The 23,338-nt window shown below is 40.9% G+C and overlaps 3 protein-coding genes across 3 annotated transcripts in view; 2 read left to right on the top strand and 1 right to left on the bottom strand.

Annotated features, from left to right (window-relative positions):
* The window catches only part of gabrb1 (gamma-aminobutyric acid type A receptor subunit beta1), a 9,689-nt gene extending 7,433 nt beyond the window's left edge, over window positions 1-2,256 (top strand). The window contains exons 8-9 of the mRNA XM_078796254.1: window positions 143-396; window positions 839-2,256. Of these exons, the coding sequence (XP_078652380.1) occupies window positions 143-396; window positions 839-1,186 (602 nt within the window). The 3' untranslated portion in view covers window positions 1,187-2,256. The remainder of the gene's footprint in view (window positions 1-142; window positions 397-838) is intronic.
* commd8 (COMM domain containing 8) lies at window positions 1,737-4,658 on the bottom strand. The gene is made up of 5 exons (XM_058078684.2): window positions 4,511-4,658; window positions 2,955-3,110; window positions 2,718-2,870; window positions 2,350-2,505; window positions 1,737-2,247 (listed from the first exon to the last, which is right to left on the bottom strand). The coding sequence occupies exons 1-5, from the start codon at window positions 4,595-4,597 to the stop codon at window positions 2,203-2,205; spliced, it is 597 nt and encodes a 198-aa protein (XP_057934667.2). The 5' UTR covers window positions 4,598-4,658; the 3' UTR covers window positions 1,737-2,202.
* Window positions 4,592-23,338, top strand: atp10d (ATPase phospholipid transporting 10D). The gene is made up of 23 exons (XM_058078675.2): window positions 4,592-4,962; window positions 6,129-6,474; window positions 7,627-7,821; window positions 9,966-10,170; window positions 11,421-11,506; window positions 11,587-11,693; window positions 11,767-11,898; window positions 11,978-12,090; window positions 13,823-14,075; window positions 14,194-14,306; window positions 14,694-14,885; window positions 14,959-15,535; window positions 16,179-16,285; window positions 16,397-16,523; window positions 17,875-18,059; window positions 18,171-18,441; window positions 18,530-18,606; window positions 18,797-18,922; window positions 18,996-19,196; window positions 22,427-22,507; window positions 22,591-22,695; window positions 22,810-22,997; window positions 23,143-23,338. Exons 2-23 carry the CDS (start codon window positions 6,158-6,160, stop codon window positions 23,336-23,338), a joined length of 3,954 nt encoding a protein of 1,317 aa, XP_057934658.2. The 5' UTR covers window positions 4,592-4,962; window positions 6,129-6,157.

Genomic DNA, 23,338 nt, shown 5'->3' with positions numbered 1-23,338 from the left:
CACTCTGTGCATTGCTTTCGGCACCTTGGTGCGGTTGTCAAAATCCAAGCCGTTTTATGTTTTTCATTTATTGCCACAACTGCTGAGTGACATCCTTTTCTAAGTCCCTAATGGTGCCCCCCCCCCCTTTTTTTTCCTGCAGGTATAACGACTGTACTGACCATGACCACAATCAATACTCACCTGAGGGAGACGCTCCCCAAGATCCCCTACGTCAAGGCGATTGACATCTACCTGATGGGCTGCTTTGTCTTTGTTTTCCTGGCTCTGCTGGAGTACGCCTTTGTCAACTACATTTTCTTCGGCCGAGGTCCTCACTTGCAGAAGAAGATGGCGGAGAAGGCTGCAAAATCCAAGATTGACAACAAGAGCAGGCTGGAGAGCAGCAACGTGCAGGTGGGGGGCAGATTGATGGCATCTTACTTAAAACCTGGCATCACTCATTCAACATCATTTTATTGGCTACCAAAGTTCATTCATACGTCTTTTAGGTTTTATCACGCCAGAGGCACAGAGAGGTGATGGTGCAACTCTACAATAGAAGAGAGTATGTTTGATGCGGTTTTAAGGTGGAAGAAGTCCATTTTATAAGAACTCAGTCTGTATCTCTTTCATTGAAATTGACCGCACAGCAACCAGGAAGTCAAAAAGGCATCGCGCCGTGTTGTGTAAATGTATATTAACCCTACATCTATATTAACCCTTAGACCATAAGTGGCTCAAAAATCACCCATACTAGAATCAATGCCTTTTTATGACAATTTTGGTTAGGAATAATCACTTGTATGATATTTAGTATTATATTTAGCCAAAGAGTGACGTGGATTTTCATCCCCAGGTTGATGCTCACGGAAACATCCTCCTGACAAACCTGACGGGTGAGATTGGCGGAGGTGACATAATTGGCGCCCTGAACGACCCCCGGGCCACCATGTTCTCTTACGACAGCGCCAGCATACAATATCGCAAGCCCATGGCCGGACGAAACCTGTACGGCCGGCCGGGCCTGGACAGGCCAGTGGGCCACAGGGGCCACAGGGGCCAACTGCGGAGGAGGGCCTCGCAGCTCAAAGTCAAGATCCCCGATCTCATGGATGTCAATGCCATAGACAAATGGTCACGGGTGGTTTTTCCAATCACATTTACCTTTTTTAACCTGGTCTATTGGCTTTACTACGTCCAGTAAGTCCTCCTTTGGACGTCTATTGGGCAGCTATGACCTTCTATGATTATACATTTATTATGTAAATACAATGAATTATACAGTATGTATGTATATAATGTATATACATGTTCATTTATGAATAATTATGGCTCTGTACACCCAACCATAAGATAAATATGATAGTAAGTAAATTATGTACAAATGGGCGGAGCTGCAAACATGTTTTTTTGTTATCTCTCTTAGTGCATGTTCACAGAAGACAGCTTTAGACATTATTATTAATATTATAAAAATAATAATAATAATTATTATTATTGATTCAAATGCTCCTACATGCTAATCAGATTTGCTCTGCCTGGAAAAAGTGTCAGCTACACCTTCCCCGGCGTATGGAGTATTATTTGGAGCGGCTGGATCTGAGCAGGAGGGGACAGAAAAGAAGAAAAAAAATAAAATTCAAAAAGAGAGGACTATGTCCGCAAATGTCAATAATGGTTATAAAGGTATTTTTAATACAGTGTATAAATATATTTATTTTCTAAAAGAAATATACAGATTTTTTTTTCCTGAATTTTTTTTTCCTTTCTTGGTTTTGCTTCAAAACCTGTTATGTATATATATATTAATATTAGAAAATGTTACCATTACTCCAAAATAAAGATGAATTTCGAGCAAGCTGCATGAAGAATACACGCTGCAGAATGAAGTCTTGCTGTGATTTTAACATCATGTACGAGACACCAAAGCAGGTCATATTAATAATCAACAAAACTAAAAATAATTGATGATTTTTTTCAAAGCACAATATTTATTGAAAGGAGAATGTATATTTTAAACATGTATTTATACCAAGAGCCCTGACCTCTCACCCGACTGTCAACAAGGCAACATCTTCCCATGAGCCTGGACACGGACAACCACGGTATTTAAATGTACCTAGCTTATTTGCTAAACTGGACCTCTACATGTTCATTCCTCAGCTCGTGAGCCAGGATCTCTCCCTTGACTGATGTTCCACGTCGGACGTGTGAGGAGGATCAGTGCTCTACAGTATTTTCAGTGTTTGTCAATTGTAGGACCACCTGTGAAGATACAGAAACAATCTGTTAACGTCCCAAAGTGATCAATAATGGTGATCGGGTGAGTTATTGAGAGGGCCAATGTGGAATGGAGTAGTTGCGTACCTTATTAGCCGCCTCGAGTGAACTAATCAGTGTAGTAAGCTCCTCTTTGTTTGTCTCCACGGTGACGGGCTTGAAGGTCCCGTTCTCTCTTATGTCCAGACTGAGGCTGAGCAGGGGAGTCTGAAGAGACGAGATCTTGTCACTGGACAGCGCCAACTGGAGGCGAGAACACCAAACGGAACATGAAAGGAGATGTTTGAGTTCCACAGTGGAGGTAAAAGGTGTTTGCCGTATGTTGGTGATGGTTTGATGCTGAGACACATTAGTTTGCTTTACATTGATTATTGGGGGGGGAAATGCTTTCAAAGGAGAACAAACAGGAAGGAACGTATTTCTTGTGAGAATGTTCCCTTACAAAGCGACTTCACCTTAAGCTGCCAGTCAAAGTCTTGTAGCGTAGCAGAAGTGATGGAGTTAGTTCCATCAAGCAAAGCGTGCCGAATGTCTTCCTTTCTGGCTTTAAGCACGCGGAGCACAGCCTCTGAATGACCGCTGCTCATCTCTGGCAACGCGGCGAGTACCTGAAAACGAGCAGCAGAAGGACAAAACGTTGGCGGTCTCACCGGTCGGCATCTGCTCAGCGTGCCATTACTTCACCGTCTCACCTCCTCGTCGGAGCTGCCGTTGCCGACCGCCCGGCGGAAGACTGCTGACAAAGAGTTGAGGAGATCCTGCCATTCCTCCAGGCTCCACGTGGCGGCGTAGTCCCCCCTGCGAGGGGGCTCCTGCCCACAGAGTCCATCCACCACCCTATGACACAGCTGCACAGACACGGAACAAATGCGGTTCTATTTGCTGCTTCGGGATAATCAACTTGCGTACAATCTTCTAAACGCAGTTTCTAACACCATTAGAGCCCTCTAGACATGAAATAACAGCCCTATAGCTATCTTAACATCTTACACAGTTATGAGAAATTCACAAAAGTTCATTCATTTTCTACCGCTTATCCTCACAAGGGTCGCTGGAGCCTATCCCAGCTGTCTTCAGCCGAGAGGCGGGGTCGACCCTGGACTGGTGGCCAGCCAATCACAGGGCACATATAGACAAACAACCATTCACACTCACATTCATACCTATGTACAATTTGGAGTGGCTAATTAACCTAGCATGTTTTTGGAATGTCGGAGAAAACCCACGCATGCACGGGGAGAACATGCTAACCCCACACAGAGATGCCCGTGAGTGGAATTGAACTCGGGTCTCCTAGCTGTGAGGCCCTCGTGTTAATCACTCGTCCGCCATGCAGCGTAAAAACATCTTATTTTCTCTTATTATGTCTACTATATTGGGTAATATGAGTATAAAGTTCACTATAGGGGTGTTACTTCGTGTCGAGAGGGCTCTAAAATTCATTCATTTTCTACCGCTTATCCTCACGAGGGTCGCCGGGGTGCTGGAGCCTATCCCAGCTGTCTTCGGGCGGGAGGCGGGGTACACCCTGGACTGGTGGCCAGCCAATCACAGGGCACATATAGACAAACAACCATTCACACTCACATTCATACCTATGGACAATTTGGAGTGGCTAATTAACCTAAATGTTGAGTTCAGGGACAAACCATTTATCTTGGTTTATTGGTTAGAATAAAGAAGCGTTTTGTTGTAGTTGATCGATACCTCAGTGTTTATTCAACTAGCAAATACTGAAATATAAGACGGGAAGGGTACTTTACAGAGTACTACAAAAGTACTCAAAAGTGAACAAATGTATTCTCGAGCAAATTAGTCGCCACTCGAATTGTAACGCTGCCTAAATTATTCTTTGTTTCGTGCTCACATGTCCACCAAGATGTCAATAAACGGCGACTCCATCACCAGTGAGATGAACCAGTCAATAATATGGCCCGGTTTGGCCCGTGTTGCCATGGTGATAGAGCTGCTTTAAAAGAAGTCGCAAGCCTGGCTTTATATTCTACACACTTTCTAACCCACTAAACTCGCATAGTACGTCTTGTTAGTTTAGCGTAGTGTTCAACTTAAACTGTGTTTACATGGCTTCCATCATATCAACACACCATACAATATATGGCTATAGTGGCTATATATGGCTATATAGGCCATACACTAACACTATACAATCGGATATAAAGGAGCTCCATTTAGTCACCTTAACATGCATATAAATGTAGTGTAAACACTGTAAATACTACATACGTACTTGAAGGCACTCTGTAGCAGGCAACCTAGCTAGTTTTATCACCATGTTTTCTCCCGGGTTCTCGCTCTTCCGCTTCCGCTTTCTCATCAGATGACACACAGCGGCGGCAGGTCACGTGACTGGACACGAGACATTGCAATACTGAATGAGAATACAAGATACCAAAGGGAATAGTGATGTAAAGGATCATTTCCGAAAGTTTCATTTAACTGAAACTTTCCCCGCACTGGCAATGAAAGGCTGCTTTTAGGCGCCAGGTCCCTCAGAAGCGGAAGGGTACATCTTGGACTGGCTGGGGGGACCAAACAATACGCCGACGGTTGTGGTGCTGTTCGGTATGCTAGGAGGTACAGGTAACAAGACTTGTTCCTAGGGATCGTTGGACCCAAATGAGTTCTCTCACGGCGGTCTTACTTCTAGGAATCAGGCTTCGAATGGACGTTAAAAGCAGGGTAAGTCTGCCATGACACGACGGCAACGTCTTCCATACACGGTACCACGATATACGGTACTTGTTATTCATTCCTTGGCTTGCATTGATGCTGGTAAACAACTGTTTACATTTGTATTTCTTTAACACTGCATGTCTTTAAATGACTTAATTCATTCAAGTCAAGGAGATGAATTCCTCATATAGCTGTCAACATGGGTGGGTTATGATTTATTAAGTGTGTGACACATATGTGTTACATTTTTGTATATTATTTTCTATTCAAGCAAAAGAAACGCTTGCCTTTAAAAAATATGGTAATGGTTTAAATTCATTTGAACATGCATCAGATTCCAATTGAGTGCATCCCATAATCAGTTCCCAGTTCCACATGTCCAAAAGGAGTAGGAAGAAGCAAAGCTTATTAAATCCTACCCCTCCATCTGGTACTTTTACAATCACTAACTGTTACATTTGTTCACTTCCTGCTTTCCTAATATAGTTTTTTTTTTAATTTCTTAGAATTTTTTAGACATTTTTTTATAATTTTTTTATAATTTTTTTGACATTTTTTGAAATTTTTTGAAATTTTTTGAAATTTTTTGAAATTTTTTGAAATTTTTTAAAATTTTTTGAATATATTTTTTATGTTTTATTTTTTTTGTCACAAACTGAAATACTCTGTGATATGAGCATCCAATGCCATAATGGGTACCATAGTAAGTGTCAATATAGTGATATATATAGCACATCATGACTGGTTCAAGACTCTTCATCCTTGTATTTAGCAAACATCAACTGCTTGTATTGTTTCTTGAATTGGCTCATCGTTGTGCATTGTTTGATATAAATAAAATAGAAAATAAGAATAGAAATAAATAAAATATAAACTACATTTTAATAAAGTAAAGTGTAGCTGTAAAATAATTTTTAAACAGACAGCTTTTAACAATCGAACAGGTTTACATTTTCTATAATTTTACACAATCCTGCCAGAATTTGAAACTTAGACTGGAAAACATTTCTTTGGATTTATGTTCAAAGTAATGTACAGGACCGCTGTCCTCGGACCTGGAGAAGCTCCTGCCAATCAAAAAAGCTGTAGTTTCCTCACTGACTCCTCTCAGATGGCCGACGATTGGCCGGTTTGTACATGTGATGCAATACATGACTTTTCTTATGTCACAGGAAGAGGACCGAATTGAAGTCCAGAGTGGATGAAGAATAGAAGCCAACCTGCTGCACGGATGGAACGCCTCCAATCTGTGCAGCGTCGATGTTGGCAGCTCTTAGCACGAGAACCGGGCCGAAGTCGGTACTCGACCCATGACGACCTGCACACCAAAGGTTCACTGGATTCCCACATCCCGCTGCAGAAATGGAGAGAGACGAGAAGAAGCATTTTGGCTGGCCGGGGCCACCGGCAGCACGAGGTCAAAGACATGGCCAGAGGTTACCAGGGCAACGCCATCTGCACTACCAAGTACAGCATATTGACCTTCATCCCCTTGAACTTGTTTCAGCAGTTTCGCAGGTAAGACTGCAAGCTTTTTAAGGGGTGCAAGGACGGGTGCGTGGTGAATACATATCCTTGTAAATGTCTGACTTTAAAGGCGATGACATGTCGTTGTACGTACTGTACACATACTGTACACATACTGTACACATACTGTACACAATGTCACAAACATGAGTTCACCTATTTTTATTTTTATTTTTATTTTTATTTTTATTTTTATTTTTATTTTTATTTTTATTTGTTCACTTCCTGCTTTCGTAATACAGGATTTTTATTTTTATTTTTTATTTTTTATTTTTATTTTTATTTTTATTTTTATTTTTATTTTTATTTTTATTTTTATTTTTATTTTTATTTTTATTTTTATTTTTATTTTTATTTTTATTTTTATTTTTATTTTTATTTTGTCAGATCACAGAGTATTTTCCCAGAGGTCTTAGGGATCCTCAAGAACATGCATCAGATTCCAATTGAGTGCATCCCATAATCAATTCCCAGTTCCACATGTCCAAAAGGAGTAGGAAGAAGCAAAGCTTATTAAAATCCTACCCCTCCATCTGGTACTTTTACAATCAGTAACTGTTACATTTGTTCACTTCCTGCTTTCCTTATTTTTATTTTTATTTTTATTTTTATTTTTATTTTTATTTTTATTTTTATTTTTATTTTTATTTTTATTTTTATTTTTATTTTTATTTTTATTTTTATTTTTATTTTTATTTTTTCACTTCCTGCTTTCCTAATACAGGATTTTTATTTTTATTTTTATTTTTATTTTTATTTTTATTTTTATTTTTATTTTTATTTTTATTTTTATTTTTATTTTTATTTTTATTTTTATTTTTATTTTTATTTTTATTTTTATTTTTATTTTTATTTTTATTTTTATTTTTATTTTTATTTTGTCAGATCACAGAGTATTTTCCCATAATCAGTTCCCAGTTCCACATGTCCAAAAGGAGTAGGAAGAAGCAAAGCTTATTAAATCCTACCCCTCCATCTGGTACTTTTACAATCAGTAATTGTTACATTTGTTCACTTCCAAACAACAAAAAATGTCACATGTGAGGAAATGACTTTTGCTGATACGGTTAAAGCTGGTGTTTATTGCATTTATATTTATATGAAGTAACCAGATTTCATACGTTGCTATGGTCTTTTTTGCAGGGCGGCCAACCTCTACTTCCTGTTCCTGGCCTTGCTGAACTGGGTCCCGGTTGTTGAAGCCTTCCAGAAGGAAATCACCATGATTCCTTTGCTGGTGGTTCTTGCCGTCATCGCTGTTAAAGATGCCTTGGAAGACTACAGGCGCTACCTCTTTGACAAAAACATCAACAACAAAGTGGTGCAAGTGTATTGTGGGTGAGTTCAAGTCCGTCTCAGTGACCGGTGCAGACCTGCAACGTACTTTTGAAGCGCTACCGGTGCTTAAACGGTGCCTGAAGTGTCACACACACACGGAATTAAACGTATCCAACGCAGCAGAACTTCCTCCGGCACTGGCCTTTTAACAATACCAGAACCCAGAACTAAAACCCACGCTGAGGCAGCATTTAGCCACTATGGCCCCCACCTGTGGACCAGCCTGCCGGAGAGACTGTTGATATTTTTAATAAAAGATTAAAGACACACCTTTTTAAAGACCCAAAGTCTAGGTCAGGGGTGGGCAAACTACGGCCTGGGGGCCACATCCGGCCCGCCAAGTGTTTGAATACGGCCCGCCCGTTCTTTCCAAAGTATTTCATTTAAGGTGAACATACAAGCTGGCATCATGGCCTGAGCCGACATTTTCATGGTTTGGCGGTTTTATCAATTTTGTTATTTGATGCGGTCTGTTGTTTACAAAGTGAAAAAAGGGACACAAGCACATAATAATAATAATAATAATAATAATATTAAATAATAAATGTATTCTTCTTATTATAAATTTATAACACACTTTACATCAAATAAATGATCTTAAAGTGCACATATAGCAGATTGCATGACACTTTTACAGATACAATAATTTCGTTATTTGATGCGGTCTGTTATTTACAAAGTGCTCCTGAAAAAAGGGACACAGGCACATAATAATAATAATAATCATAATAACAAATAATAATAATATAAAGTAATAATAACAAATAATATAAAATAATACTAAATTTATTCTTATTATAAATTTATAACACTTTACATAAATAAATAATAAAAATAATAAAAATAATAAAAATAATAAAAATAATAATAATAATAAAAATAATAATAATAATAATAATAATAATAATAATAAAAAATAATAATATAAAATAATAATAAATAATATAAAATAATAATAAATTATTATTCTTATTATAAATTTATAACGCACTTTACATCAAATAAATGATCTTAAAGTGCACATATAGCAGATTGCATAATAATTTTGTTATTTGATGTGGTCTGTTATTTACAAAGTGCTCCTGAAAAAAGGGACACAGGCACATAATAATAATAATAATAATAATAATAATAATAATAATAATAATAATAATAACAAATAATAATAATATAACATAATAAAAAATGCATTCTTATTATAAATGTATAACACACTTTACATAATAATAATAATAATAATAATCATAATAAAAATAATAAAAAATAATAATATAAAATAATAATAAATACTATCAAATAATAATAAATTATTCTTCTTATTATAAATTTATAACGCACTTTACATAATAATAATAATAATAAAAATAATAAAAAATAATAATATAAAATAATAATAAATAATATCAAATAATAATACATTATTCTTCTATTATAAATTTATAACGCACTTTACATCAAATAAATTATCTTAAAGTGCACATATAGCAGATTGCATAACACTTTTACAGATACAATAATTTTGTTATTTGATGCGGTCTGTTGTTTACAAAGTGCTCCTGAAAAAAGGGACACAGGCACATAATAATAATAATATTAATAATAATACTAATAACAAATAATAATAATATAACATAATAAAAAATGCATTCTTATTATAAATATATAACACACTTTACGTCAAATAAATGATCTCAAAGTGCACATATAGCAGATTGCATATAGTAGACCCACCCCCGCAGTGGTAATAAATGAGGCAAATTGGACCGAACGCTGAACTCCCAGGTCGATTGTCCAAAGTTTATATGTCCACAGGATACTCATCACAATCTTCATCAATCTTCCGTCTTTATGCTGAGTTGTAAAACATGAACCTTGGTCTTGTTTGTGGAATGTGTGGCTTTGAAAGGAGTGGCAGACATTTCCTTTACGAGCTGAGCCGACTACTAGCTTTATGTCACCACCTTGCCTGTCGGGGGCCAACCTGGCCCCTCATCCAAATGTTCACATTTCACGTTGGTTAGTAATCGTTTCAAAGCGCCTCAAAGTCCACTCTTTGGGAACATTTGGCCTTCTTTGTGAAAAACTTTGTGTCACGTGTTGAACATGTGTCTTCTACAGTCATGTAATCTGTGGTCACGTTATAGCAAGAAGCAAGCCTACATGGAGAGATGCTGGAAAGACGTTCAAGTCGGGGACTTCGTTCGTCTGTCCTGCAATGACATCATCCCTGCTGACATTTTGCTGCTGCACTCCTCCGACGCTCGCGGCGTATGTTACATTGAGACGGCCAACCTGGATGGAGAGACCAACCTGAAACAGAGGCAGGTGGTTTCAGGCCTTCCACTGCAGGTACGCTTCTTGTGAGAAGCTTTTTTATTATTGTTCATGTCATTGTTTTTTTTTTTTTTCCAGTGCTGATTTTTTTAAAAATTTCAAACTATTGTAACATTCTTGCAAAATCTCATAATTATAAAATTATTCCCACAAAATATTTTGACATTGCCGAAACACCCAATTTTCTTATTTTTCTTATGTTTTGTTTCTTATCATATTATGGTAATGGTTTAATTTCATTTGAACATGCATCAGATTACAATTGAGTGCATCCCATAATCAGTTCCCTTTGTTTTTGTTTTTGTTTTTGTTTTTTTTATTTTTATTTTTATTTTTATTTTTATTTTTATTTTTATTTTTATTTTTATTTTTATTTTTATTTTTATTTTTATTTTTATTTTTATTTTTATTTTTATTTTTATTTTTATTTTTATTTTTATTTTTATTTTTATTTTTATTTTTATTTTTATTTTGTCAGATCACAGAGTATTTTCCCAGAGCTCTTAGGGATCCTCAAGAACATGCATCAGATTCCAATTGAGTGCATCCCATAATCAGTTCCCAGTTCCACATGTCCAAAAGGAGTAGGAAGAAGCAAAGCTTATTAAATCCTACCCCTCCATCTGGTACTTTTACAATCTGTTACATTTGTTCACTTCCTGCTTTCCATAATACAGTTTAATTTTTATTTATTTATTTTTTTTAATTTTGTAATTTTTTGTCCCGTACCGAAGTACTCGGTGATATGAGCATCCAATGACATAATGGTTACCATAGAAACTGTCAATATAGTGATATATATAGCACATCATGACTATTATGAGTTCTTTTTCGTTCATATTATGTATTTAATATTTCACCATTTTTCCTTAAAATAGTACATTATTCTCATAAAATTGCAACTTTTTGTGTAAATATTTTAGCTTTATTTTTTTTTTAATTACTGCAGATTTTTTCCATTGTTCCATCAGAATGTACTGGGCCAATAAAAAAAATAAAACAGCCGTGCCGCACTTTGGACACCCCTTTTTTAGAGTCGCAATTAGGCAATTAGTTCAGTGTTTTCATTGGTCAAAAGTAACCCCGAATGTCGGAAACCTCATTATTCAAACTGTGTGTGTGTTGTTCGTAAATTCATCTAATATCATTTCATCAATATCACATTCAATTACAAATTGAAATAATTGTAAATGACATACACTTATAGTTATGTGTGTATAATATCACATAATATAATTCGATTTTATTTTTTTTATTTTTTCCAGGGAGTGGAGTTTACGCCCGAAAGCTTCCACGGTCGTATCGAATGTGAGAATCCCAACAACGACCTGGGCAGGTTCCGAGGTTTCATGTAAGAACAGAAAGGAGGTCCGCGTTGGTGCGTTTATGTCATATTTGCTGGATTGGAACTGGAAAGTGCGTCTTCCTCAGGGAGCACCCCAATGGGACTCGTGTCGGCCTTCACAGTAACAACCTGCTGCTGAGAGGTTGCACCATTCGTACTACAGAGACCGTGGTGGGCATCGTGGTCTATGCCGGTAAGACCACGGCACGCCATCAAAGGTTACGTCTGAGTTCATGCTAGTCCATGCTTCCCTCTGCGCGGTGCAGGACATGAAACCAAAGCTCTGATGAACAACAGCGGGCCAAGATATAAATGGAGTCAGCTGGAGAAGCGCCTGAACGTCGATGTCCTGTGGTGCGTGGTGCTGCTCTTCGTCATGTGTCTCACTGCTGCTGTTGGTGCGTGCCCACTCTGACACGCAAAGGACAAGATCATGGCGGTGGTTGCCGTTTCTAAGACGGCTCCGTGCTTCCTCAGGTCATGGCCTCTGGCTGAAGAAGCTCCAAAATGCCGTCTTTGTGACTGATGAGGAGACACCTCCTGCCCTGGCTGGCTTTTACGTCTTCTGGACCATGATCATCGTGTTACAGGTACAATGTCGGTGCATTTCCTCAAAGCACTATTTGGTTTTTCTCACGAAGAGACGCAGAGTCACGTGTTCAGTTAAACCTGCGAGGAACGCTGACCTTGAAACTTTCCTAAAATATTTCCTAAGATTGTAAACAAGTGGGGGTCCAACGGGGACTTAACCTGTCTCCTTTTCATCAGCAGACACCCTGAGGGTCGGTGTGGTTCACACAATATGATAACAATCATTTATACTGCTGTATATTGCTATTGGGAATTTCTCTTGAGATGAATAAAACCATCCATCCGACCATCCATCTATCCAACCGTCCATCCGACCATCCACCCATCCGATCATCCATCCGTCTATCCACCCAACCAACCGTCCATCCGACCATCCGTCTATCCACCCATCCAACCATCCATCCGTCCATCCGACCATCCATCCATCCAACCATCTATCCGACCAACCATCCATCCAACCGTCCATCAGGCCATCCATCTACCCATCCATCCATCCGACCATCCATCCACCCATCATCATCCGTCCATCCATCCACCCACCCATCCATCCGATCATCCACCCATCCAACCGTCCATCCAACCATCCATCCGTCCATCCTACCATCCATCCACCCAGCCATCCATCCGTCCATCTGACCAACCGTCCATCCATCCATCCAACCGTCCATCCGACCATCCATCCATCCACCCATCATCATCCGTCCAGCCATCCGATCGTCCACCCATCCAACCGTCCATCTGATCATCGATCCATCCATCAAACCGTCCATCCAACCATCTGTCCATCCAACCATCTGTCCATCCATCTATCCAACCACCCATCCGACCGACCATCCACCCATCCAACCGTCCATCCGACCATCCATCTATCCAACCAGCCATCCATCCACCCAGCCATCCATCCAACCGTACATCCACCCACCCAGCCATCCAACCAGCCATCCATCCAACCGTCCATCCACCCATCCATCCATCTATCCACCCATCCGACCATCCATCCACCCATCATCATCCATCCATCCATCCATCCGATCATCCACCCATCCAACCGTCCATCCGATCATCGATCCAACGTCCATCCAACCATCCGCCCATCCATCCTGCCATCCATCCGACCACCCATCCATCCAACCGTCCATTCGACCATCCATCTGTCCATCCTTCCATCCATCCATCCGTCTATCCATCCATCTAACCATCCATCCGACAGTCCATCCACCCAGCCATCCATCCAACCATCTGTCCATCCAACCGTCCATCCGACCACCCATCTATCCAACCGTCCATGCACCCACCCACCCATCCATCCATCTACCCATCCATCCGACCATCCATCCATCTATCCAACCGTCCACCCATCATCATCCATCCACCTACCAATCCATCCATCCATCCATCCATCCATCCTCACCCCGAGTGGGGTCCAGCCTCGTTATGAAATATGAAGAATTATAAATGACGCTTCATCTTCAACTACATTGTTATCGATACGCCTGACATGACGTAACTTTTTACAATAGTAACGTCCAGTGGGGACGATCGCTCAGCCAAAAGTAACAAGTTTAAAAAGAGCGGACCGCACACCTCTACACTACAACATAGGCAGCAATCCACAATCAATATTTATCTCCAATAATAACCAAAACATCTAACTTTGGATAAAGTACATGTAGCATGTATCTACACCTGAATAAGCTACGTATGCCAATAAACATAGTCATGTGTTCCCAGGTGCTGATCCCCATCTCTCTCTACGTGTCCATCGAAATAGTGAAGCTGGGCCAAATCTACTTCATTCAAAACGACATGGCCCTCTACGACCAGCATGCGGACTGCAGGATCCAGTGTCGGGCTCTCAACATCACCGAGAACCTGGGTCAGATCCAGTACTTGTTCTCTGATAAGACTGGAACTCTCACTGAGAACAAGATGGTGTTTTGCCGTTGCAGTATTCATGGGATCGAATATCCTCATGCGGAAAACGGTAAGTACCGCTTAACATTTATATTTAAAATTCCCAATAGTGTACGAGCAATGGGATTCCACATTTGGAATGTGGGAGAAAACCCACGCATTTCCGTGTTTTATGTGCTTGTCATCAGCTCGAAGACTCAAGTTGTACGAGACGGAGAAGAATGACGTCCAATCTGCTTGCGGCGGTGACTCTTCCTGCATCAACCCCAGCTTAGCGCATCCGCACACACTTCCTGTCGAGGTAGATGAACTTTCAAAACAACTCCGCCCTTCAAGCGGCGCTCCTCAAACGCTCCTCAAACACACTTAGTTGTCCGCTAAGCTGTTTTTAATTGGGGTGAGCCATTCTGCAAATGAGCTAACCCCAGCGCTGCTGTAGCTACGTATGTACATTACCACCACCAGTTGCACTGTGGAGTGAATGAATAATGACTTTGTATTGAATTAGTACATTTTTTTTACAAATGGCTGCCATGGTTCCTATCATCTTCAAGCTCCAAGGGACATTTTGGTACAGATGTGATATTCTACTGTGGTAGTTCAACTACCTTCTACGTATCATGGATGCTTTGGTCATGTTCTGTCCATGACGAGTCAACACTTATGGCTCCGGTATCTCATTCATCAGGCAAAGGAGGTCATACCAGACCCGGATCTAGTGAAGAAATTGAGCCGTCTTCGCTCTCCACCACTTCCTCAAGGTGTTTGCTCTTGTGAGACCACATCCCTTCAAGAAGCCGCCTCCGTCATGGACTTTTTCCTGGCGTTGGCCATCTGCAATACCGTCGTGGTCTCCTCTCCAAGGCAGCCTCCAAACACGGTGAGGGACGCACCTTTGCAAATTGTGGCGGTCCAGTCATTGTGTCATGGCGGCAACTTCTCTATCCTTACAGGTAGCTGAGGCACAGACGTCTGGAGAAGATATGAAAATGATGTTCCATGGCGTCAGTTCATCATCTCTGTCAGCTTTTCCTACACTTGCACCTTCTGAAATAAGAGAAAAGCCTCGCTGCTCCAATAGCGTCCTCACACGAGAGAAGACGGCCACCTTCACATGCTCTCCTCCACCTGGTAGGACTGTAAACCACGAGGTTACCGTGGAAACCTCGCAATGCAGGCGTAGATTAGACTCCCCACACGAGGAGCACATGGAGAACAATAGCAAGAACATGACAGATGAACGTGACGCAGATGATGCACTGCTGTATGAGGCTGAGAGTCCAGACGAAGCAGCTCTGGTCCATGCCGCTAGAGCCTACCACTGCACGCTGCGGGGGCGGTGTGCAGACAGCCTCACCGTAAACCTGCCTGGGCTTGGCACTGTGGGCGTCCAGCTCCTTCACGTGCTGCCGTTTGACTCCAACAGGAAGCGGATGTCTGTAGTGGTCCGCCACCCCGTCACTGGACAAGTGGTGGTCTACACCAAGGGAGCGGACTCGGTTATCATGGACCTGGCCGAGACACCGAAAGGTACTGGGGAACTACAGCAGGGTACCGTCATTTATGGGCCTTCATGGTGCATCAGGGTTCGATATCAGGCGTGCCACGTGCTTCTATGCTTACCACTTCCACACGGATAGGGAGGATAACTATTAACAGTTATTTAACCTTTAACATGAACATGAATCAAACGTAATCATTTTTTCTGGGTTCATATCAAACTTAACATTAAACTTTCATATCAAGGCGGGGGCCACAAACTAGTGTCCTGCGGGCCACATTTGGCCCGCGGGCCGCGGGTTTGACATCCCTGCTCTGGAGTATAAGTCACAGGAACAGCCAACCTATGAAAAAAAAAGTCCGGTATTGCCGCATTGATTTTGGACTCATTCAAAGACGTCATGAATGACATGTAGTATTCTACTCCCTGACTCAGGGAGACACACAAGCACCAGACTCATTGCCAGAACAACAGGCCTTTATTGCAGGTTTGAATGATCTCGCAACAGGCTACTGTTGGAGGCGTCGTACATGCCAAGCTAACGCTTAACTCTCAACCCCCGATGGAAAACACAGTAACAGCAAGACAAGTCTTATTTATGTCTTAAGTGGCTTATTGTGTCTTATTTATATATAATATATATATGTATGTATGTTGTGTTGTCACGTTCAGGTGCAGAACAGGCGGCGGAGAACTACGACTACATTCGACAACAAACCCAGAAGCATTTAGACGGCTACGCTCGAGAAGGCCTTCGTACTCTCTGCATTGCTAAAAAGGTGGGGGGGGCGGTATTGATCATGAAGTGTAAGGTTTTTCACTATCTCATGAAACATTGTGGTGGACGCTAACGATAACGATGCTAAGCTGCTGTGACTTCCTGTTTCCAGGTGCTGGAGGAAGAGGAGTATGAGGCGTGGCTGCAGAGACATACGCTGGCCGAGAGCAGCATTGACGACCGAGAGGAGCTGCTGTTTGATTCCGCAGAAAGACTAGAGACCAACCTCACTCTTTTGGGTAGGAGGACATCGCGTTGATGTTGCGTTCCAAAAACATGCTAGGTTAATTAGCCACTCCAAATTGTCCATAGGTATGAATGTGAGTGTGAATGGTTGTTTGTCTATATGTGCCCTGTGATTGGCTGGCCACCAGTCCAGGGTGTACCCCGCCTCTCACCCCAAGACAGCTGGGATAGGCTCCAGCACCCCCATTATGATAAGCAGTACAAAATGAATGAATGAATAATATTAATATGAGGCTGCACGGTGGACGAGTGGTTAGCACGCAGGCCTCGCAGCTAGGACACCCGAGTTCAATTCCACCAATTGCATGTTCTCCCCGTGCATGCGTGGGTTTTCTCCGGGTACTCCGGTTTCCTCCCACATTCCAAAAACATGCTAGGTTAATTAGCCACTCCAAATTGTCCATAGGTATGAATGTGAGTGTGAATGGTTGTTTGTCTATATGTGCCCTGTGATTGGCTGGCCACCAGACAGCTGGGATAGGCTCCAGCACCCCCATGATGATAAGCAGTAGAAAATGAATGAAGGAATGAATAATATTAATATGAGGCTGCACGGTGGGAGAGTGGTTAGCATGCAGGCCTCGCAGCTAGGACACCCGAGTTCAATTCCACCAATTGTGATTGGCTGGCCACCAGTCCAGGGTGGACCCCGCCTCTCGCCCCAAGACAGCTGGGATAGGCTCCAGCGCCCCCGCGACCCTCATGAGGATTAGCGGTAGAAAATGAATTAATTAATTAATAATATTAATATGAAGCTGCACAGTGGACGAGTGGTTAGCACGCAGGCCTCGCAGCTAGGACACCCGAGTTCAATTCCACCAATTGCATGTTCTCCCCGTGCATGCGTAGGTTTTCCAAAAAAAAACATGCTAGGTTAATTAGCCACTCCAAATTGTCCATAGGTATGAATGTGAGTGTGAATGGTTGTTTGTCTATATGTGCCCTGGGATTGGCTGGCCACCAGTCCAGCTGGGATAGGCTCCACAACACGTGTGGAGGAACACAACAAAGGAACGATGAACGAGTTGTGTCCGACAGCAGCTCCTGTGTGGACGTTTACTGTAGATGTCTTCTATGATTCTTAGTGGTGGTCTACACTGGCCGCACGGTTACCAGTGGTTAGAATGCAGGCCACACAGGCAGGAGATGGGAAGACGTGGGTTCGATTCCCCATTTGCTACATGCTAGGTTAATTGGCCGCTCCAAATTGTCCATAGGTATGAATGTAAATGAATGGGAATGGTTGTTTATCCCAGTCCAGCTGGGATAGGCTCCAGCAGTGAGGATCACGGTGTCTCATGGTGCAACCCATAGTTGACCTAAAAGGTCCTTCTGGATCTCCAGGGACCACGGGCATCGTGGACCAACTGCAGGACGGGGTGCCAGAGACGATGGATGTTCTTCAAAGAGCCGGTATCAAAGTGTGGGTCCTGACTGGAGACAAACAGGAGACGGCCATCAACGTCGCCTATGCCTGTGGACTCATTCGTCCCGGTGACCGCCTTCTGATGGCCAACTGTGAAAGCAAGGTCAGGAGATGTTTAGGTTGGAGGTACCAAGTTTGGATGGTGCAGAAGGCTGGTGGGATACTCCATTGTTGATATTTCAGCTTCATGCTCCTCAGCTCTTTCTTCTTTTAGGAAGCCTGCACTGAACTTCTGGAGGAGCTCAAACTGGAAGTGCAGCGTGAAGCGTACCCGAGTAGAAGGACTCCCGAGGAATCATCCTCAGGCTTCATTTTAATCATAGATGGTCAGACGCTGGCTTGGGCCCTCAAAGAAGAAGCAAGGAGCTTTCTGGAGGTGAGCAGTTCCTGCAAGGCTGTCATCTGCTGCCGCTCCACTCCGCTGCAGAAGAGCCAAGTGGTGCGACTGGTCCGGGACCAGCTCAACGTCATGACGCTAGCAGTGGGTAAGCACAGTGCAGCCCACTGCAGGGCACCCGACACCGTACTGGTCTTGGAGCATCCATCACCATAGCAGGGCTGTGGTTCTCCTAGGGGACGGGGCCAACGATGTCAGCATGATCCAAGCGGCTGACGTGGGCATCGGGATCTCCGGTCAGGAAGGAATGCAGGTAGCCTCGAACCCAGGTCTTCCCGTTGCCAGCATATGTGCCCAGTATAGACCACCACCAAGAATCAGAGAAGACATCTACAGTAAACGTCCACACAGGAGCTGCTGTCGGACACAACTCGTTCATCGTTCCTTTGTTGTGTTCCTCCACACGTTGATGTCCTTGTCCTCGTTGTGTCTTTCTCCTCCAGGCTGTGATGGCCAGCGACTTTGCCATTTCTAGGTTCAAACACCTGAGGAAGCTGCTGCTGGTCCACGGCCACTGGTGCTTCTCTCGTCTCGCTAACATGATCCTGTATTTTATCTACAAGAATGTGGTGAGGGATCTCTTCCGGAACTTTTTCCTTACTTGGACTTTTATCTCTAAGAGTGTCCTCCTTTGTCCTCCAGATGTTTGTCAACCTGCTGTTTTGGTACCAGTTCTTCTGCGGTTTCTCCGGGAGCGTCATGACCAACTCCTGGGTTCTGATATTCTTCAACCTGATCTTCACCTCCGCTCCTCCGCTCATCTACGGCATTCTCGATAAAGACGTCGCTGCAGATCGACTGATGCGAATGCCCGAGCTTTACCATTCTGTGCATACCTCTCAGGTACGTACACGTACACGTCCAGCAGGGGTTCGATTCCAGATGGAAGTTTGTCACGCTGCTGATTAATAAATAATCCAATGTAACCATTATTATTATTATTATTATTAATGTTTCCATTAATAATCCATTATTTTGGTACTCAATTCATCGTTTCTCTGATTTCAGCCTCAATATTTACTAATATTTAAACGCAAGGATGCAAAGGCCACCACCTTAACAGACTTTTTGTAAGATTTCAAGAAATAACTCCATAAAAAAACCAAACAAACAAAAAAATAAGTTGTGTGTACTCAATACTATTTTTTTAAACAAATTTGTCATTATTTTCTTGTATTTACAACTAAATTCTATAAAATAAACTAAAGTAAAAGCAGAATTCTTCATCATTTTTGACCTTATATTTGAAATATTATAATATTAAAATATATATATTTACATTTATTTACCCATAATTCACATTTAATATATACAAATAATTTTTCATTTGATTATTTTTAACTTATTACTAAAATATAAATTTTAAATAAAATAATATTATAAATTAATATTTATAATTAATAATAATTAGTAATTTATAAATATTACTTAAGAATTAACAATTAATACCTAATAATTTAATATATAATTTATAATTTCTAATAATAATATTATGCATTTTTAACCTTGTGCGACTTATACTCCGGAGCGACTTATATATGTTTTTATCTACCTAATTATGCATTTTTAGCCTTGTGCGATTTATACTCCGGAACAACTTATATATTTTTTTGTCTACTTTATGCGACTTATATATGTTTTTATCTACCTAATTATGCATTTTTAACCTTGTGCGACTTATACTCCGGAACGACTTATATATGTTTTTATCTACCTAATTATGCATTTTTAGCCTTGTGCGACTTATACTCCGGAGCGACTTATATATTTTTTTATTAGGTAGATAAAAACATAAGTTACAAGGTTAAAAACAAGGTTAAAAATGCATAATTTTAACCTTGTGCGACTTATACTCCGGAGCGACTTATATATGTTTTTATCTACCTAATTATGCATTTTTAACCTTGTGCGACTTATACTCCGGAGCGACTTATATATGTTTTTATCTACCCAATTATACATTTTTAACCTTGTGCGACTTGTACTCCGCAGCGACTTATATATGTTTTTATTAGGTAGATAAAAACATAGGTTACAAGGTTAAAAACGGAGTTAAAAATGCATAATTTTAACCTTGTGCGACTTATACTCCGGAGCAACTTATATATGTTTTTATCTACAAAATTATGCATTTTTAGCCTTGTGCGACTTATACTCCGGAACAACTTATATATTTTTTTGTCTACTTTGTGCGACTTATATATGTTTTTATCTATCTAATTATGCATTTTTAACCTTGTGCGACTTATACTCCGGAGCGACTTATATATGTTTTTATCTACCTAATTATGCATTTTTAGCCTTGTGCGACTTATACTCCGGAACAACTTATATATTTTTTTGTCTACTTTGTGCGACTTATATATGTTTTTATCTACCTAATTATGCATTTTTAACCTTGTGCGACTTATACTCCGGAGCGACTTATATATGTTTTTATCTACCTAATTATACATTTTTAGCCTTGTGCGACTTATACTCCGGAACGACTTATATATGTTTTTATCTACCTAATTATGCATTTTTAGCTTTGTGCGACTTATACTCCAGAACGACTTATATATGTTTTTATCTACCTAATTATGCATTTTTAGCCTTGTACGACTTATACTCTGGAGCGACTTATATATGTTTTTATCTACCTAATTATACATTTTTAGCCTTGTGCGACTTATACTCCGGAGCGACTTATATATTTTTTTATTAGGTAGATAAAAACATAGGTTACAAGGTTAAAAATGCATAATTTTAACCTTGTGCGACTTATACTCCGGAACGACTTATATATGTTTTTATCTACCCAATTATGCATTTTTAACCTTGTGCGACTTGTACTCCGGAGCGACTTATATATGTTTTTATTAGATAGATAAAAACATAGGTTACAAGGTTAAAAACGGGGTTAAAAATGCATAATTTTAACCTTGTGCGACTTATACTCCGGAGCAACTTATATATGTTTTTATCTACAAAATTATGCATTTTTAGCCTTGTGCGACTTATACTCCGGAACAACTTATATATTTTTTTGTCTACTTTGTGCGACTTATATATGTTTTCATCTACCTAATTATGCATTTTTAACCTTGTGCGACTTATACTCCGGAGCGACTTATATATGTTTTTATCTACCTAATTATGCTTTTTTAGCCTTGTACGACTTATACTCCGGAGCAACTTATATATGTTTTTATCTACCCAATTATACATTTTTAACCTTGTGCGACTTATACTCCGGAGCGACTTATGTATATGTTTTTATTAAGTAGATAAAAACATAGGTTACAAGGTTAAAAACAAGGTTAAAAATGCATAATTTTAACCTTGTGCGACTTATACTCCGGAGCGACTTATATATGTTGTCATCTACCAAATTTTTTATCTACTTTGTGGGACTTATATTATAGTATGTTTTTATCTACCTAATTATGCATTTTTAGCCTTGTACGACTTATACTCCGGAGTGACTTATATATGTTGTTATCTACCTAAATATGCATTTTTAACCTTGTGCGACTTATACTCCGGAACGACTTATATATTTTTTCATCTACTTTGTGCGACTTAATATATATATAGTATGTTTTTTATCTACCTAATTATGCTTATATTATTAATTATTACTTATATTCCGGAGCAACTTATAGTCCATAAAATAGGGTATATAAATATGTACACAACTTTTGCTGTTTTTGTCCATGACTGCTGTTTTGTTACAATTTTTAAAAACTATTTCAACTTTGCTCTTGTAAATTTTTTTTCTTATAATTTTGACTTTATTTCCATATTTTGACTTTATTATTTTAACTCAACCTACTTGTCATAAAATGTAAATCCGTGTCCAAACAAGCAAATGCTGTGTAGACACCAAGAAGCAGGATGGACCAACAGCCGCAATGGTGGTCTCCACTTTGGGGACGTCAACCTCAGCCAGCCAGTCCGAGGACACCAGTGACGATATTGAAGATGAAGATATTGTAATAAGTGATGGAAAATGGTGAAAGCCTCGGTTTGATGCTGCACCCCCCTTTCCAGTCATGGAAGAACCATGGGAGAACTTTGTCTGTCCTCAGGTCTACGCTTCGCTTGCCTTCTGGTTCACGGTCCTGGACGCCTTCTACCAAAGCCTGGTTTGCTTCTTTGTGCCTTATTTTGTAAGTACACGTTGCCATGTTGGAAGTTCAAGTCCCGGTGTTGATGGGAGTATCCCGGTGTGACGTCGGCGTCCGTCCAACAGGCCTACGCTGGATCGGATGTCGGCGAGCTGTCCTTCGGGTCGCCCATCAACGCCTCGGCTCTTCTCATCATCCTGCTGCACCAAGTCATCGAGAGCCACACCCTGGTCAGATCACTGATGCCCTCCTTAAGTCCACATTTCCATGTCCAGTATGGACTTTTAGAAGATCCGCATCAGAAGATCCGAGTGGTTCTTCTAATCTTGGCTGCTTCTTTGCAGACATGGATTCATGTTGGGGTGTTGGTGCTCAGCGGGGGGTCATACTTTGCCTTCGTGCTGATCTTCAGTGTTTGCTGTGTGACCTGCAGCCCCCCCACCAACCCTGTGGGTGTAGAAGTTCTCCAGATGTCCCATCCGCTCTTCTACATAGTGTGTGCTCTCACTACGGTGACGGCACTGTTGCCCAGGTAGGACGGTCTGGCTAAAGACCTCATGTGATATGTAAGATTTACTATAGGGATGCTATTTCATGCCTGCAGGGCTCTAATAATGTTAAAGCCACATTGAGTCTGCATCGTTGGAGATGGCGTCCATGCATCTGTTCTTCTACAGATTCCTGTTCCGTGTCCTTTACAACACGATGCACGCGTCCGCCCCGAGGCAAGCGGCTTACGGGGACAGAGCGCGACGGGCGAAGTACCGGAGAAGGATGCGGCACCAGAACTTGAAGCTCTGCGTGGCCAACAGGCAGCCAGAGCATCCCGACGCCGCCAGCCTGGAGCTCAGCACAGAATCCGTCGTCTTTTGA

Source organism: Doryrhamphus excisus, linkage group LG14 (assembly GCF_037039965.1).
Source record: "Doryrhamphus excisus strain RoL-2023G ecotype Guam linkage group LG14, RoL_Dexc_Guam_v1.1, whole genome shotgun sequence".
NCBI classification, from domain to species: Eukaryota; Metazoa; Chordata; class Actinopteri; order Syngnathiformes; family Syngnathidae; genus Doryrhamphus; species Doryrhamphus excisus.
Note: the sequence above shows the minus strand (reverse complement) of the source record. Positions and strands in the feature narration are given on the sequence as shown.

Bases quoted from the DNA above. Each gene is read 5' to 3' on its own strand.
- atp10d (XM_058078675.2), top strand. From the start codon at position 6,158: ATGAAGAATAGAAGCCAACCTGCTGCACGGATGGAACGCCTCCAATCT. The intron at 6,475-7,626 runs GTAAGACTGCAA...TCTTTTTTGCAG, and splicing joins TTGTTTCAGCAGTTTCGCAG to GGCGGCCAACCTCTACTTCC. The intron at 19,197-22,426 runs GTACGTACACGT...GTCTGTCCTCAG, and splicing joins ATTCTGTGCATACCTCTCAG to GTCTACGCTTCGCTTGCCTT.
- commd8 (XM_058078684.2), bottom strand. From the start codon at position 4,597: ATGAGAAAGCGGAAGCGGAAGAGCGAGAACCCGGGAGAAAACATGGTG. The intron at 3,111-4,510 runs GTACGTATGTAG...GTGTCTGTGCAG, and splicing joins CTGCTACAGAGTGCCTTCAA to CTGTGTCATAGGGTGGTGGA. The intron at 2,506-2,717 runs GTGAAGTCGCTT...TCTCGCCTCCAG, and splicing joins ACTTTGACTGGCAGCTTAAG to TTGGCGCTGTCCAGTGACAA.